We start from the raw sequence: 17,718 nt of genomic DNA on the forward strand, positions 1-17,718 counted from the left end.
AAGTTAAAGCGAGACAATTATTTTGACGGCACCAAGGTCGAGGTGCGCTGTGGTAGTCTGTTAAGGCTTTTACATGCGCCAAGTGCAATAGTCATAGAACTAAAAAGAACTAGAGATCAAGAACCATATTATTAGAGCGTATTAGAGCGTGAAACATAATTTAAAATGTAAGGAGCGTAGAGACATTGTTGACATGTCTGTGGAACGGCATATAGAACTTTCCTGTGTTGAGTTGGAACAATTTATAATTGTATGCGTGTACAGGCCCCCTTCGGCGGACTATAACTTATTTGAATCTGTGATAGATGAAGTACTTAGTAGTGTTTTTAGAACTCAGAAAATTATAATTGTTTGTGGCGATTTTAATATTAACTTGCTTGAAAATTCGCCAACTTGTGGAAGGTTACTAAATACTTTCAAATCTTTTAATTTAGATAACTTATTTTGTGAGCCCACTCGAATCACAGCAACCAGTGCTACATGTATAGATAACATCTTTAGTAACAGGGATGCGATTAGTAAATCTGTTATTAACAACCTAAGTTCTGACCACTGTGGACTAAAAGCTTCTTTCAGCGGGAAAACTGAAGAAATTCCTCAAGATACTATGTGCAGGCCGATTTCCGAAAGGCGCCTAGATTTATTCAATCGTAATATCACTAAACAATTATGTTATCTTTCATGTACTCAGGAAGACCCCGATTGTTTGAGTTCCGAGTTGTTTAACTGTATTAAAAAGGAATTTGATGCCTGTTTCATTCAGAAGAAGGTTCAAGGTAAGGCCAAGACTAAATTTAGCGACTGGGCTACGCCGGATATTCACGAGAAAAGACGCCGACTCTACGACTTATATGATTTAAAAGCAACTGATAAAAGGCCGGAATTTCTGGAGTACGTTAAGAATTTTTCTAAATCTTTTAAGATGATGTGTGTCGCCGCGAAAGCTGATTTTTTGTCCAAAAAGATCCTAAATTCTAGTGATAAAGTTAAAACTGTATGGCAAGTAATCAGCAATGAAACTGGAAAACGTAAAATGAAGGATCCGCACTACAACCTACGAATTGCTGACACTTTAGTAAGTTCCGATCGTGAAGTGGCAGATCATTTTGAGCGGTTTTTCTCGAATATACCGGTAGAAACGACAAAGGCTCTTAATTCATCGCCAGACGTCGCTGAAGAAATTTTGAAGACAAATGTGGCGGCATGTACAGAAATCTTCAAATTTTCATATGTCACTCCGAACACTGTTCTTAAGACTTTTAGGTCATTAAATTTAAAGAAAACAGAAGATCTTTGGGGCCTGTCAGTCAAAGTATTACATTCCATTATTGAATCGATTACACCATACTTGGCTGAGATTTTCAACAGATGCATTGATGCTGGTATTTTTCCAGATATTATGAAACATAGTAAAATCATCCCGCTGTTTAAATCAGGAACGAAAACAGATCCAGCGAACTTTAGACCAATTTCAATACTACCGGCATTAAGCAAAGTGTTCGAGAAACTTATTCTGAATCAACTATTGTCACATTTCAACAGAAATAAACTGCTGGATAGCAATCAATTTGGTTTTACCAGAGGTCGATCTACTACTGACGCCGGTGCGGTACTTCTAAAACACATCTTTGACGCTTGGGAAAAAGCTCAAGATGCTGTGGGAATTTTCTGTGATCTGTCAAAGGCATTTGATTGCGTTGATCACGAAAATTTAAAGAGAAAATTAAGCCGCTATGGGATAAAGGCTAGTGCCCTTGACCTAGTCTCATCGTACCTTTCGGATAGAACTCAGCGAGTAGTTATTAATGGAGCTCAATCAGCGGGGTCCCCGGTAGCCCTCGGAGTGCCTCAAGGTTCAATTCTTGGTCCCTTCCTGTTTTTGGTATACATTAATGATTTACCAAAAGTTGTGCAAGATAGACATGATATAGTGTTATTCGCAGATGACACTTCCCTTATATTTAAAGTGGACAGAAAGGAAAATAGCTTCGATAGCATTAATGAAGCGCTATCTACCGTAGTAAACTGGTTTACGGCAAACAATTTGCTTTTGAACGCCAAGAAAACCAAATGCATCAAGTTTACGCTACCTAACGTCAAGCAGGTAACTAACAGCAAGATTAAAATAAAAGGTGATACGCTGGAATTTGAAGATCGAACTGTTTTCCTGGGAGTCACTTTAGACTCAAAACTGCAATGGCATGCACATATAGCCACTCTAGCCGGCAAACTCAGTTCAGCAGCCTATGCAGTGAGGAGAATCAGACAGCTAACAAACGTAGAGACGGCCAGGCTGGTATACTTTAGTTATTTCCATAGTGTTATGTCGTATGGAATTCTGTTGTGGGGAAAAGCGGCAGACATTCAGACAATATTTGTGCTGCAAAAACGAGCTGTACGTTCCATCTATGGACTGGGCGCTCGAGTATCTCTGAGAGAGAAATTCAAAGAGGTTAACATTCTTACCATTGCATCTCAATACATACTTGAGAATATTATGTATGTTCGGAAAAACATCCACGAATTCAAGCTTAACAGTGACATCCATAACTATAACACTAGAAACAAACATAAACTTGCTGTGCCCGCCCACCGCCTCCGTAAGGTTAGTACGTCTTTCGTCGGGAACTGTACACGTTTTTATAACAAAGTCCCTACTGACATAGCGAATTTACCACTTACCAAATTTAAGTCACACATTAAGCGCTCCTTGTTAAGTAAGGCGTACTACACTGTAAATGATTTTATACACGATAGAGATGCCTTTAAGCCTGTAGCTTGATTTCGATAGTATGATAAGAGTTCAATAAATATTGTTTTTTCATTGTAAATTAAATATGCTAGTGTCCAGTAGAATTGACACATGAGACAATCATGTTCTCGCTTGATTATATTGTTTAATTTAATTTTAGTTTTGGACACTTGGAGACCATATACATCTCTAAGTAATTATTTATTTTATTTTTAATGATTCTGACACTTGGAGACCTTTACATCCCTAAGTATTTATTCATTTTATTATTTTTATTTTATTGTACATACTTATATTTTTAATGATTCGGACACTTAGAGACCTTTACATCTCTAAGTCAATTTAGGCTAGTAATTATGTGAAGCTATACCGTCTTTTATGTAACATACGAGCACAAAATGCTGTGTCTCACAGCTAAGTGTTATCACTATTTTAATATTAATATAGGCCGGTAGCTTGAACATGTCATGCTCGCTTAAAAGTCTTTGCTTACGGTGGCGTCGTTGATCGGGTCACCACTTTCCCGAATGAAGGTTGAGGGAGGCGATGGCTGAGATACGCGTCGTACTCGTGAACGGGTGCTGTTTGTGGAGACGGGTCTGTTTAAGCTAACACGAATATATTTAGTAACTTTATTTTTTAATTTAATTGCAGTGAGACGCCTCATTCGGTTCTCGTATGTTTTTTTTTTTTCTCGTAATGTGTTAATCATACAGGATTGTGACTCTTGGAGACCCTATACATCTCTAAGGATAATTTGATAAACTATGTTATTTTTTAGTTCTGACACTTAGAGACATTTACACCTCTAAATAAGTTTAGATTTTTTTTCCATGTATCTGTTTTGTTTTTATTTTAATATTATTATTATAGTTTTTTTATGTAATTCGACATTAAGAGACCTTATACATCTCTAAGTAATTGTATTACGTTAGTTTGATTTGGTAGTTGTAGTTGTATTTAATAATTGTTGATGTATAATTATTATTATTTTGCTTTTATGTAAATTCAATGTTGACGTGTAAAAGTGCCCTTGTGGCCTATTTGCTGAATAAATGTTGAAGTTGAAGTTGAAGTTGAAGTATGCCTAATATGTGCTTGAGTACATAGCTTCACAGCATGACATTTTAATTATTTATTTCTAATTTCACCACATACCTATTTGTCTGTTATGTTAGCGCGAATATGGCTTCTTCATTTTCATGCACGAATATAATAATATATTTGTATGTAAAATATGTGTGTCTGCACTGCACTGACCGAACAGGAATAGGCCAACAACTGATCAAATATATCCCAATTCAAAGTTTACTCAACCTTTTGCTAATGGGAATAGGTACTCTAGTAAAAATACGGGAATACTTAAATAAGAACATCATAGGAATGTTAGTAATCAACCTAATTATTTTATTAATTGAATTTTCCAATCCAGCCTAGATTATATTTCTTAGAATACCTAGTGGATTGCACAGGACTTCTTTGGTTTTATTCTTGCACATCTTTTCCAGCTTTATCATCTTGAGTCTCAAGTTTCTTTAACTCATTTTCAAAATACAACTTCCTATGCACCAGTGCCAACCGCGGCTGTCTTAGGAAAAAGTTTTCGTTTCCAAGTTTACTGTATTTCTTCTCTCCTTCAGCCCCCATCAGTTCTCTCAGTGCTTGGTTCCTCTTGAGTATCTTATCATAAAAAATTACTCCCGCTTCCACATATTCAGGGCCTAATGCACACAATGATTTGTCCACCTCAGTTTCATAATAAACTTCTGTCAAATCTTTCATAAGGAAGTACATGCCCACACCAAATAATCCTGTTATTGAATAAAGAGTTCCACGCATTGCTGCCGGACCCGCATACAGATTCAATCTCCTATTTAGATATGAGGTTAAGTTGTATACAAAAAATATGCAGACAAAAGGAAATGTGGCTTCATATTGAACCTTGTTGTTGTGTGTCATAAGGATCTCTCTGCAAATAGCAAACTGTTGAACTCTCTCAGGAAGGATCAGGGAGTCTGCCAGTTTCTGGCCTGCCTCTGATGTCCAATCTATTTTGTTCTGGTTAACCTGCAAATAAAAAGGTTTAAGTTTCTGTTCTTTCCTTTTCACACTAATTTGTGTTATGTGGAAAAAGGATGTAAACACTCAGGTATAAGTCTCCTTGCAGACAATATTAGGCAAATTATCTACAACTCTTCCCATAGATATGAATTTTATTTTATTTCCCTTACTTTAATATCAGCATTTTCTATGTCAGCAACTGACTTGTATGTAAAATTAACAGGTATCCCCACTACCACACCATATTTAGAACTGCTGCTGCCTGGAACCAAAATCAGTAATACCTATAACTTATTTGACTAATTAATAGTATCATAATGCTGCAAGTCTTGTTATTTTTGTTTTAAAACCATTCATGCAATTATTTTTATTCTCAAAAAATTAAAGCCACCTAAAGAGCCAATTTAGGTATGAATTAGGCCACCAAAGTTTATATTTGTTCTCATCTCCTTCAGTCCCCTAACACTAACTTTATATGTAGCCAATAACAATTAACAAATATTTATCAAAAATTTCCCAAATACACATTCAGCTAGATCAAAATAATCACTACTTTTTATAGCTTTTGTTAAATTTAATTTTAGTTTTATTTTACGATTCTGTTTAGACTGTTTAAATTTAGATGTTGTGGATTTACGCCTGATAAACATTTTTACCTGCATGAAACAAATCAAATCCAAACACAGTAAATGGTGAAACAAGCTTCCGATGTACATCAGACAGTTTGAGGATATCCAGGCATGTTTTATATCTCTCTGTAAGTTCTCCTGGCAAAGGGTCCGGCTTACCGTCTCTGGAAACAGGACATAAATGTAAATCATAAAGTTATGCATTGTTGATTAACGACTAGGTACTGATTTCTCTGAATTAATTTATTTGTATGAAACGTCTGCTACTTTCTCAATTGTGGCATAACTTACGTGTAATTGTGAACGAACTCTTTGTATTTATCTAGGAAAAAGGTGTGAGGCAAAAACTTTGCTGCAGTTAATGCAAGACCACTGCCGGTTACAAGAGCAAAGGAAACCGACCGTCCCTGTTCGGTTAGAAACCAACTTATCGGCTTTCGGGGAACCATTATATGAAGCTGGTTAGTTTATACTGATACAGATGTTATTCTACTTGTATTTAAAATAAAGGCCGCTGCATTTCACGATACAAATACAATTTCTAATCCCAGTTAATAGTTGGTTGATAGGTTATGTTGGATAACCGATGATAACACCAGTGTTGCCAGATGGGTTTTACGTTCCGTTACGCGCGCCTCTTAAAAATAGTACGCAAATTCAAGTTTGAGTACGCAGTATAAAATTTACTGTAAAATAGTAATTTGTGCAACTGGTGCATAATGAGAGGCCTTAAAATTCGAAAGTGGTTTTATGAAACGAGAATTATAGCTGTTCAAGCAAATCTTGTCAGTAAAAAAAGGCGCGAAATTCAAATTCTCTATGAGACGATATCCCTTCGCGCCTACATTTTTCAAATTTGCCGCCTTTTTCTACTGACAAGATCTGCTTAACCAGCTATATGTACAGTTGCATACAATTCCTTATATACACACATAAAAGTACTTACTCTAGAGCCCCCTCCAGACCATGTGCGTGAATCGCGGCGCGAAGTTCGAAAATCGATTCCACACTCGCGTTCGCGCTTCGCGCCGCGATTCGCGCGCGAGTGTGGAGGGACTTAAAATAAGTTCAGTAAACTAGCTTTGGTAAATATCATCTGGACACAGCTTTATCATTTCGTCAGCTGACAACAGTGACAACCAAAACTCACTAGTTATTGTTAAGGCCCCATGGGCCATCGCCGGCCACTCCAAGGGACGCATTTATGCGTTAGAGGGAGCAAGTGATTATCTACCGCATGGCTGAAAAAGGCGGCAAATTTGAAAAAATGTAGACGCGAAGGGATATATTATCATCCCATACAAAATTTGAATTTCGCGCCTTGTTTTACTGACAAGATTTGCTTGAAGAAATACAGTAGAACTTCGTTTTCTGTAGGGTGAAAAGAGGTATGAAACCAAGTTACAGGTACAAATGTAAAATGGAGTATTACGCGGAAAATTGTATTATCGTTTTAAACTGTATGTATTATGTCTATAATTCACCTGTTAACATATGGTTAACATCCGATCCAATTAAAGAAAAGAATGTATAGTAATACTAACTCACAATTTGATCCTTTTTTGATCGATATAACAACTATTATAAACAACAAACATGAAAATATTGAAAATTAAACCGCCAAAGAAAACTTAGAAAACGACAAACCAAAGCGCCAACACAACAACAGCAGAGCATAGCGCAAACCAAAGTAACCAAAACAAAACAAAACATACAGGGGGCCTAGCCAAAACGCGTTTCGAAAAACAATATCGCTAACGAATCGATAAAAAATGTATGGGAATGACAGGTACCGTTGATGAGTTAAACTAAACTAAATCAAACTGTAATGCATAGGTAACATGTTCGATTTTGCCTTGACTATGATGTTGATGGTGCTAATGTCATTAGTTTGAACATTGGCAGAGTAGTAAAATTTTTTTGGATGCGTTCCTAAATAATATTAATCGGAAAACATAACAAATATTTATTCTGTTCAAGTGGAGTAACGGGCTGTCAGGTGATAAAATATAAAAATAGTACGCAAATCGCCGGATGAGTACGCGAGTACGCAAGACCATAAAATAGTACGCAAGGCGTACTATGGCGTATCCATCTGGCAACGCTGGATAACACAGCTCTAGCTGTCATTAGTGTCATTTCTAGTACATACGTTCAGTAACTGGGTATTGGAAATCCATTGCTACATGATTTTTAGGGTATGCGAGCACGGGCAACTTTCGCCGCGACTATTTTGTCTCTCACGTCAAAGACCAAGTCAAGTCTATGGGTTAGTATAGAAGTGCGCACACGTAAACGCACACTTTTAGTGACGCGACTCCCGGGAGACTTTTTTGTCCGACCGCCGCGGCGAGAGCTTGTATGTGTACGTGTACGGATCATGAAGTTATATTTTTTAAACTGGAGCGAGTTGTCACTTTTTTTGCCATACTAATTTGAACCTTATCACCGAGACAGAAAGTTGTTCGTACCAGACTAGAGAAAATGGTCCACTTGAGATAGAAAAACCCGAGCCCTGTGTCTCACTCGCACATGTTGCCAATGTTAAAAAGATACCATTGTGGTAGAAATTATATCAATAAACTACTGAATTTAATTACCTTCTTATACAATTTTAGTGCTATATTCAGACTACAGTTCTGATATCTTTTAAGTAATTTGTAAATAATTATGATGCCAATATTATTAACTGATTAAACCAAGCTCATACACAGCAAAAAAAACTAAATGTTAGTATGGTAGAATTTGTAGTAACTTTAAATATTAATTGGTATCCCCAACTTGATGACATTTCTTCAAAACACGTGAATGCGAAATTTCTTAAAAATTGTGAAGAAATGTTGTGTTAAAGGTTGTTGGAGTGAAATAATTGCTAATTGTGGAATATTGTTTCACAAGAAAGCCACAATTATTACATTTTACTATAAAAATACAAGACAACATTGTCAAACTCATTAGGGTGACTCACGGATTTAGAGTTAATAAACTGGATCGAGTACATTGACCAAAAAGTGTGTCCACATGAGAAGTCAAACTAGAGCCCTGCATCTCGTTCTAATTAGGGTGACCATAAGACATCTGTATGTGGGATATTAGGATAACATAACATGGAATATATCAGTAGGGTGTGTCATTTTGTAAATAAAGTGAAATTTTAAGTAGTCAGGGTTTTTTTTCATTTGTAGTCGGCCTCTTTCGCACTCACTCATGGTATGTTCATAAAGGTAGGCTTCCCTTTTGTCCACTTCAGCTTTTTGAAGTGAAAACTTCTTTAGCGGCACTGGGCACTTTTTGAGGTGAGGAAAAAATGATAAACTCGAGACAGCGTACGGCGATCACGTGACCGTAAGGGGCGTAAGGCGATCACGTGACCGGAAGCCCCGTAAGGTGGCCACTCATAATTTAAATTGCATTTAAATCAATAAAGAAAAACTCAATGTTATTTGACATTTATGTTGCGGACTCCTTTTCAAGACTCTTTACCTATGTTCAAATAATTTGACGTTGTCATGGCAGTATGTAAATAAACATGTCAATGAAAAAGTGTGATCTTATTTGAGAATGATAATAATATATAATAAATAAATAGAATACCTCCGCTAAACGTATGTATCGTTTTACCGGGCGTCGGTAACATAGTGAGGTGAGTTTTCATTTCTATCGGCACTCCCGGAGTGCAACCGTTGTTGCTTGTTTTAAGTGTAAGCGTCATTGAAGATCTGTTTAGCAAATATGACGTTTTTTTAAAGTTGGTGCCTTTTTTCTATTGACGGAAATGTATCCTATCTATAAAGAATCGATTGCATATATTATATTAATTATATAAACAATTTGACACACCTTTTCCGTAATAAAATATTATGTATAAATGAGAGTCTGTAATATTTAAGGAGTTATGCACTTTGGTTTTAAATTTTGGCAATTTATTCTATAACAAATCTTAAATTAAACATGCCGAAATAAAGACATAATACCTATTAAGTTAAACTTACTTTTACATTACCTACGTTAATAATAAGAATTCTGTGAGACCGATTCACAACGTGCCGACATCATAGTCACCCTAATGAGTTTGACAATGTTGTCTTGTATTTTTATAGTAAAATGTAATAATTGTGGCTTTCTTGTGAAACAATATTCCACAATTAGCAATTATTTCACTCCAACAACCTTTAACACAACATTTCTTCACAATTTTTAAGAAATTTCGCATTCACGTGTTTTGAAGAAATGTTATCAAGTTGGGGATACCAATTAATATTTAAAGTTACTACAAATTCTACCATACTAAAATTTAGGTTTTTTTTGCTGTGTATGCGCTTGGTTTAATCAGTTAATAATATTGGCATCATAATTATTTACAAATTACTTAAAAGATATCAGAACTGTAATCTGAATAAAGCACTAAAATTGTATAAGAAGGTAATTAAATTCAGTAGTTTATTGATATAATTTCTACCACTATGGTATCTTTTTAACATTGGCAACATGTGCGAGTGAGACACAGGGCTCGGGTTTTTCTATCTCAAGTGGACCGTTTTCTCTAGTCTGGTACGAACAACTTTCTGTCTCGGTGATAAGGTTCAAATTAGTATGGCAAAAAAGTGACAACTCGCTCCAGTTTAAAAAATATAACTTCATGGGGTGACTATGATGTCGGCACGTTTTGAATCGGTCTCACAGAATTCTTATTATTAACGTAGGTAATGTAAAAGTAAGTTTAACATAATAGGTACCTTATGTCTTTATTTCGGCATGTTTAATTTAAGATTTGTTGTAGAATAATTGAAGGGATGTTTACAAAAACAACATAACTGCTTAGACCGGTTGACACTTTTTTAAGAACATTGTTAATCGTTTCAGGTGTCAACCAGTGTAGTCAGGTATGTTGTTTTTGTAAACATCCCTTCAATTGCCAAAATTTAAAACCAAAGTGCTTAACTCCTTAAACATTACAGACTCTCATTTATACATAATATTTTGTTAGGTGTGTCAAATTGATATATGACATCGATTCTTTATAGGTAGGACACATTTCCGTCAATAGAAAAAAGGCACCAACTTTAAAAAAACGTCATATTTGCTAAACAGATCTTCAATGACGCTTACACTTAAAAAAAGCTGAAGTGGACAAAAGGGAAGCCTACCTTTATGAACATACCATGAGTGAGTGCGAAAGAGGCCGACTACAAATGAAAAAAAAACCTGACCACTTAAAATTTCACTTTATTTAGAAAATGACACACCCTACTGATATATTCCATGTTATCCTAATATCCCACATACAGATGTCTTATGGTCACCCTAATTAGAACGAGATGCAGGGCTCTAGTTTGACTTCTCATGTGGACACACTTTTTGGTCAATGTACTCGATCCAGTTTATTAACTCTAAATCCGTGGTACGGATACGTGCCCACATTCAATACGAAATAAAATGCCGGTCATAGAAGATGATAATCGACAATAGTAGGCTAATTGAAGAAGTGGAATGGAGACATTGGAGACCTCTATATATTTTGTAATAATTATTTGTTAAGTAGAATCCTTTATTTAACTTAAACAACATATTCATAATGGATGCACCCAATATTGATTTTTTCGACGTTTTCATCGGTTTTTTTAAATACGAGTGCAACGACCACAGCCGTCTTTTCGAAATCCATGTTGATGACTGCGTAGAAAAAGGTCGTGTTGCTGTCGCTCTCGTGCGCGCATCACGGCGAGGAGGCGATTAATTTGTCGTAAGCTTGGAGGATATAATCAAACGGAGACGCCATGTCTGTAATTTTCTGTACAAAACAGTCTGCCGATTTTTGCGGGGGAGGGGAACGTCAAATGTATGCGTAACGTAAAAATAGCCATGTCAGATAAACGTCAGTCCATACATTGTGTATGACCGTTGGCCATGAAGTTATAATGTTTTAAACTGGAGGGAACTGTCACTTTTTTTGCCATACTAATTTGAACCTTATCACCGAGACAGAAAGTTGTTCGTACCAGACTAGAGAAAACGGTCCACTTGAGATAGAAAAACCAGAGCCCTGTGTCTCACTCGCACATGTTGCCAATGTTAAAAAGATACCACTGTGGTAGAAATCATATCAATATACTACTGAAATTAATTACCTTCTTATACAATTTTAGTGCTATATTCAGATTACAGTTCTGATAACTTTTAAGTAATTTGTAAATAATTATGATGTCAATATTATTAACTGATTAAACCAAACATGCGCACAACAAATAAAGCATTTAAATTTAACATGGTAGAAATCGTAGTAACTTTGAATATGAATTGGTATCCCAAACTTTTCGTGTATTTTCAAAATACGTAAATGGCGCCGCTCAGAATTTATTCGTAAAATATTTAAAAAAATGGTTAAAAAAATGTTGTGTGAGGGGTTGTAGAAGTGAAAGCTATGCTGATTGTGGAATATCTTTTCACAGGTAAGTCACAATTATTCAATTTTACGATAAAAATACAAAACGATATTGTCAAACTCATTAGGGTGACTATGATGTCGGCACGATGTGGATCGATCTTGCAGAATTATTATTACGTACTTAATGTAAAAAAAGTTTACATAAATAGGTATATCTTTATTTCGGCATGTTTAATTATTTGAGTGACGTAATGAGAGCTATATAATTGCCAAAATTTAAATCCAAAGTCCTTAAACATTACAGATTCATATTTATGTGATTTAAACATAATATTTAATTACTGAAACGTTGGTTCAAACTATTTACATATATGTAATCGATTCTATATAGCCTGAACACACATTTCCGTCTGTAGACAAAGGCGGCAAATTTGAAAATTTTGTTGCAATCACAGATCTACGATGAGTACGATGACGCTTACGCTTAATGAATAGCTGAAGTGTGGAAAAGGGAAGCCATCACGTATATGAACACACCATGAGTATGATATTGATAGTGATAGGTAGTTTGTAAAATTATTAAGAGCATAAATAGTGAACCAAAAGGGCCCTCCACACCCGTGCGCGATTCGCGGTGCGAAGCCGCGATTCACGCACATAGTCTAGAGGGGGCTAAAGAGAATTTAGAATTCTCTTTGATCTAACTCTAATATGCTTATCTTAGTGACAAGCGCCTTAGTTAAAAACTGTAATAGACGGGTATACCGGTCCGCGACCCTGGACATCTGTCTCGCTCTCACATATAGCTGTGTTTTTAATGGACGTACGGCGGACCACCTTCGTCACAATTATAGCTGGTCAACCAAATCTTGTCATTAAAAAAAGGCGCGAAATTCAAATTTTCTATGGGACGATATCCCTTCGCGCCTAAATTTTTCAAATTTGCCGCCCTTTTTCTACGGTCAAGATCTGGTTGACCAAGTACAACAATGATCGCGATCCACTACGCTCATCCCATCTGTAACAGCTTTTATAACTGACTTACTTAATTAAAGTGGTATCCAGACGGGACTGATCAAATCAGTCGATTTGATCAGGAAATTTGCATTCCATAGATAATTACTATGAAAATTGGCATTTATGTGTCTGCACCTGCTGATTCGATTGGAGAATTTCATCAGATTGGCGAAAAATTGTCTTGTCTGGATACCACTTTAGTAAGGTTGTGTGAAGCGTTTTACAGAAGAGAAAAAAATCTATATCCATCCCTTTTCTAGAGCATTTATACTAGCATAGGGAAAAGACAGTATGATTCTCTACGACTATGCACGAATGAGAAAAATTTTTGGCCAAACTATACATTTAAACTTATCCTAATATCCCACATACATATGACTTATGGTCACCCTAATTAGAACGAGATGCAAGGCTCTGGTTTGACTTCTCATGTGGACACACTTTTTGACCCGTGTACTCGATCCAGTTTATTCTCTAGGTCCGTGCCGTTGGCCGCCTATTTTCGACAGAGGGGAAAGCCTGTTAATGGCTACTCCGTTTAGTTGTATCCTCCAAGGTCGTAAGAGACAAATAAGTCGCCTGGCGACTAAGTTGTCCGTGCGTGCATGCCCTTATGGCTCCTCTACACGATGAGCCAACGCCGGCTAGGCTCCAAAGAGTAGTATATAGGCTCTCATATATATATTATACTACTCTTTGCGCCGGCCACTCCAAGGGACGCATTCAAAGAGTAAAATAAGTATTGGACGCATTTATGCGTTAGAGGGAGCAAGTGATATTGCTATCTCATTCTACCGCATGGCTGCGTCCCTTGGAATGGCCGGCGTTGGCCCATCGTGTAGAGGAGCCATTATATATTTCTATAGTTTGTCAAAGGACTGTCTCATTTCAAACATAGACACATAGACACCCAAAAGAAAAGGATAAGTATAGTTTTTTTTCTTCTTATTTACTGCCAATTTTCTTTGTCCAACTATATAGATGGCTTACGCAATTGTTAGATAGTGTACACAAGGCTTAACAGGTGATACCATAAAATTTCTTTATTATCTGTTCGGTTCCGAGTTTGACATAATTGGCATATGTCAAAAATACAAAATGGTGAAAATGGTCAATAAACAACGCAAACGCGCGTTTTGTAAAGCCGCTGTTTAAACAACGTTCACCTCATTTTAGTATTAATTATAATGATTATGACTTGAAGTCGGAGTACAGTGTATTAAAAACTACAAAAATGATAAGAGTCACTCACAAACTGGACTATTTACGGCTAGCCGAGCTCGACAATGGTTGGGTGGAAGCTATCTACTTTTCAGAGTTCCTCGAGTTTGGAGAGTTTCCTGAACAATATGCACTCATTCTGGAGAATGTGGAGATTCGGTCAGTTTTTCGTAAAATTATGTCAGCCGTGGACGAATGGCTCAGGGACTCTAGCACTGAAGAAGAGAAATCATGGGCTTTGTTATCACGTGAAGTGAACCCTCGGAAGTTGCTAGCATTTTTAGCATATTACATTGATAATGGGAGTAAGAATATTATGTCTCACGAACACCGGAACACTGCTCTGCTGGCTGCGCGTGTGTACTTCAAGATGCTGTCTATCCCAGGGTACAAGGCCTATCACATTTATCATTCCCAACTGTTTGCACAGTCCTTAGGATGCCTTGGTTATCCGAAAATAATTTGCGAAAATGAGGACAACTATTTCAACTTGAAGCAATTGACCCGGGAGGTGAATTCTGTGATTAAAGAAGTAGCATCATTTGTGAAAGCTCTTAGAGCGGTCATTGAAGCCCTGCATTTGAACCCAACTGACATGAATTTTGAAGATATTCTGAGTAACCTGGTGGAGTTTACTGGTGGTGCTATTGTCAACAAACTTGATATAGGTAAATATGGTTATCTATCTCTATATAATGAACAAGGCTATAATTATTATGATTTAAAACCACATTTACATTACTTAAAAATCTAGTATATTGCAGAACTACTTGCATCATATAAACTTCTAATTGGTTTACTCTGCATGTTTTTTTTTTGGACTATTCTATTTATATTTCACTTAAGTTGTCGTATAGTAAGTCAAATCTCACTTCTTTAAAATTATTGCCATGTAGTAATTGTTTTACAGTGCATTACTTAATATGCTCTCATTGATTTCAGACAAAATAGAACTGGCCAACATTTCCCAAGTAATTTACGAGATGATAGATATACTCTTGTGCGACTCGAACGGGGATCCTAAACCTGACGCCATCCAGCTGTTGTTTAAATGTCTGCTGCCAAAACTAGTAGCCGCCTCCGTTGACAACAAAAGTGCCAATGTAAGTTACATTCATTTTATTTATATTTGCCCCTGGGCTGTAAATACTTGGGCACTAGTTTGATTCATATTCAAACCACATTAGTATGTGATGACATGTGTATTTTATGTCAAATGACTTAAAACAGTGCATACTGCATTATGTGATTTGAAACTGACTGATAAACATTAAATTAAATAAACACACATTACACACACTATACAAAATAACAGTATCATGACTACATGATACTATGATGATCCTAAGACAGCTTTTAACTCACTAGAGACTTAGAATTAAAAACTGTCTTAGAATAATCATAGGTGATCCTTTGCAAAAAAATATTGCCTTGTAGAAAATTGCATTTTTTTTTCTCAATTACTGATACCGCAGCAATAAAATTTTGCAAAAAATATTACAGGGCTGAGTAATTATTTCAGTTTTTATTCATCTTCACAAAACTTCTGTGAGACACAGACATATTAAATATAAGAAACATGTCAAGCGTTTTCGACTTAAAATACGTGAGTGACCCGTTTTTTTAAATATATTTATTAATCTTTTTTGCATTGAAACTATTATTACAGAACTTAGTCAGAGCATCATATGTGACTTACTCGGGTTTGATACTGACCAAGTATGGCAACTCAGCCCTCTCCGCGTTCATCACTCTTCTACAGCATCTCTGCTATACCTGCGATGGTTTGGTGAGTTATTTCTGTCAAATATATTGGCAAGAATTCATACTCTATTCCATTAGGACCTAAATAATGTAATTGTATACAAACAATACCATGTTCAGAATGGCTGAGTGTAGCTTGTTTACATTCTTTTAATATGCTAATTGAATAGACAAAGATTATACTACCGATAAAATTATAAAACTATACTATTACTGATAAAATTATAAAACTGTTTAAAAGGCATCCTTACAACATATTAGTCAACTCATTATGTATGAGTACAAATTAGCAGCAGTAAAATTGAAACTTAACAGCAATAATGCCTTTCCACTTTGATATAGTTGGTCCTATGACATAGGACCTATATGATAGTATACGTTTAATCTTTTCAAAAAAGGATAGATTGATACCAAAAAAATTTTCATAACATGTGAATTATTTTGATCATACTAGGAGCGTGCAGAAGTCCGGTCAGCCCGCGTGTCCCTAGTGATTGGTCTGATGAGTATTCTGCCTCAGAAGTCGTACCGCTTCATCGTCCGCTGGATCCTCAAGTTGTCCAACACAGCCAAAGTGTCGCATCGGCAAATTTCCCTGGTACGGTATCCTTACTTAATATTCTTGTTGTATAAGGTGGTTAATTTCTCCAACTTTTTTTTTACGTTTTTCTGTAAAACATTCTAATTTGCGTCTAAAATTTGAGGTAGAGATAAACTATTTTTAAACTGCCCTTCCCTCCTGCTCACCTCACGACTAAACACTAAACAGGTAACACACTCGAACAATGTCATTGTTTGTGTTTTCACATATGAGAGAATGTTAAATCTGTACCTGAACCTCAGCCCGCCTTTGTAAAAAAAACCGGCCAAGTGCGAGTCGGACTCGCGCACGAAGGGTTCCGTACCATTACGCAATCACGTTTGTTGTATGGGAACCCCTCTTAAATATTAATTTTATTCGGTTTTTAGTATTTGTTGTTATAGCGCCAACAGGAATACATCATCTGTGAAAATTTCAATTGTCTAGCTATCACGGATCATAAGTTTCAGCCCGGTGACAGACAGACGGACAGTGGAGTCATAGTAATAGGGTCCCGTTTTTACCCTTTGGGCACGGAACCCTAATATTGACACCAAGTCACTGTTCTAATTTGACATAACAATCATACCTGTAATGTTTTCTTTTAGGAATTGATTGGGCAGTTGTTAAACAACGATCCAGAAGAATCTGTCGCACCTCCGCCTCCGACAGAGCCACCAGGTGAATGAACTCAACTGACAGATAAATAGATCAAATAATAGGGATGTTTCCTATACTTAAAATAAATTATTTCAAACCGTGCACGAAATAAAGCACCAGATAATTATTAGAAAAACATAGACAGCAGCTATTTTTAAACACAATTTGTATTTAATAAATCGGTTTGAAATATAAAAAGTAGGTGAGTTTACCATGACGTCACTACATTCGTTTTCATATAAATTCCATATTAGCAAATCGTTTTGACAGTTCTAAAAAAGAAGCTGATTTGACTAGTAGGAATGTAGCCTATTCTGTAGTACAAAATATACGCTTTGACAGTTGAAGTGGATGGCGTCGCGCCATTTAATAAATAAAACACTAACGCTTCAAGGGACAGATGATTTTGGTGCTGGTATAATATAATGTATAGTCTTCCTACTTTTGAGACTATCGTCTTTGATCTGTTGTATTTGTTTACAGTAAGATTATGTCAAATCTCATTCATCATCATCATCATATCAGCCTTTTATCGCCCACTGCTGAGCATAGGCCTCTTCGAGTACGCCACCTATCCAAGTCCTGATCCAATCTCATCCAGAAGTGACCTAAATCTAGTATTGGAATATTAGAAGTATTGGAATCTGTC

The 17,718-nt window shown here is 36.2% G+C and overlaps 2 protein-coding genes across 3 annotated transcripts in view; one reads left to right on the forward strand and one right to left on the reverse strand.

The window, feature by feature from the left end:
• Positions 1 to 4,136: 4,136 nt before the first annotated feature.
• On the reverse strand, positions 4,137 to 5,979 carry LOC134650924 (transmembrane protein 177). The gene is made up of 4 exons (XM_063505879.1): positions 5,734 to 5,979; positions 5,470 to 5,606; positions 4,984 to 5,075; positions 4,137 to 4,819 (listed from the first exon to the last, which is right to left on the reverse strand). The coding sequence occupies exons 1-4, from the start codon at positions 5,889 to 5,891 to the stop codon at positions 4,238 to 4,240; spliced, it is 969 nt and encodes a 322-aa protein (XP_063361949.1). The 5' UTR covers positions 5,892 to 5,979; the 3' UTR covers positions 4,137 to 4,237.
• A 7,975-nt stretch (positions 5,980 to 13,954) lies between these two features.
• The window catches only part of LOC134651237 (uncharacterized), a 32,111-nt gene continuing 28,347 nt past the window's right edge, over positions 13,955 to 17,718 (forward strand). For both annotated transcript variants that reach the window (XM_063506305.1, XM_063506313.1), the window contains exons 1-5: positions 13,955 to 14,733; positions 15,008 to 15,168; positions 15,735 to 15,854; positions 16,284 to 16,427; positions 17,018 to 17,090. In XM_063506305.1, coding sequence (XP_063362375.1) covers positions 14,079 to 14,733; positions 15,008 to 15,168; positions 15,735 to 15,854; positions 16,284 to 16,427; positions 17,018 to 17,090 — 1,153 coding nt within the window. In that variant the 5' untranslated portion in view covers positions 13,955 to 14,078. The remainder of the gene's footprint in view (positions 14,734 to 15,007; positions 15,169 to 15,734; positions 15,855 to 16,283; positions 16,428 to 17,017; positions 17,091 to 17,718) is intronic.

This window comes from Cydia amplana, chromosome 1 (assembly GCF_948474715.1).
Source record: "Cydia amplana chromosome 1, ilCydAmpl1.1, whole genome shotgun sequence".
In the NCBI taxonomy this organism is placed as follows: Eukaryota; Metazoa; Arthropoda; class Insecta; order Lepidoptera; family Tortricidae; genus Cydia; species Cydia amplana.

Excerpts from the sequence above, each read along its gene's own strand:
- LOC134650924 (XM_063505879.1), bottom strand. The coding sequence starts at position 5,891 with ATGGTTCCCCGAAAGCCGATAAGTTGGTTTCTAACCGAACAGGGACGG. Across the intron at positions 5,076-5,469 it reads ATTTGATTTGTTTCATGCAG|GCAGCAGCAGTTCTAAATAT; the intron begins GTAAAAATGTTT and ends TTTTGGTTCCAG. Across the intron at positions 4,820-4,983 it reads TAGAAAATGCTGATATTAAA|GTTAACCAGAACAAAATAGA; the intron begins GTAAGGGAAATA and ends TTTTATTTGCAG.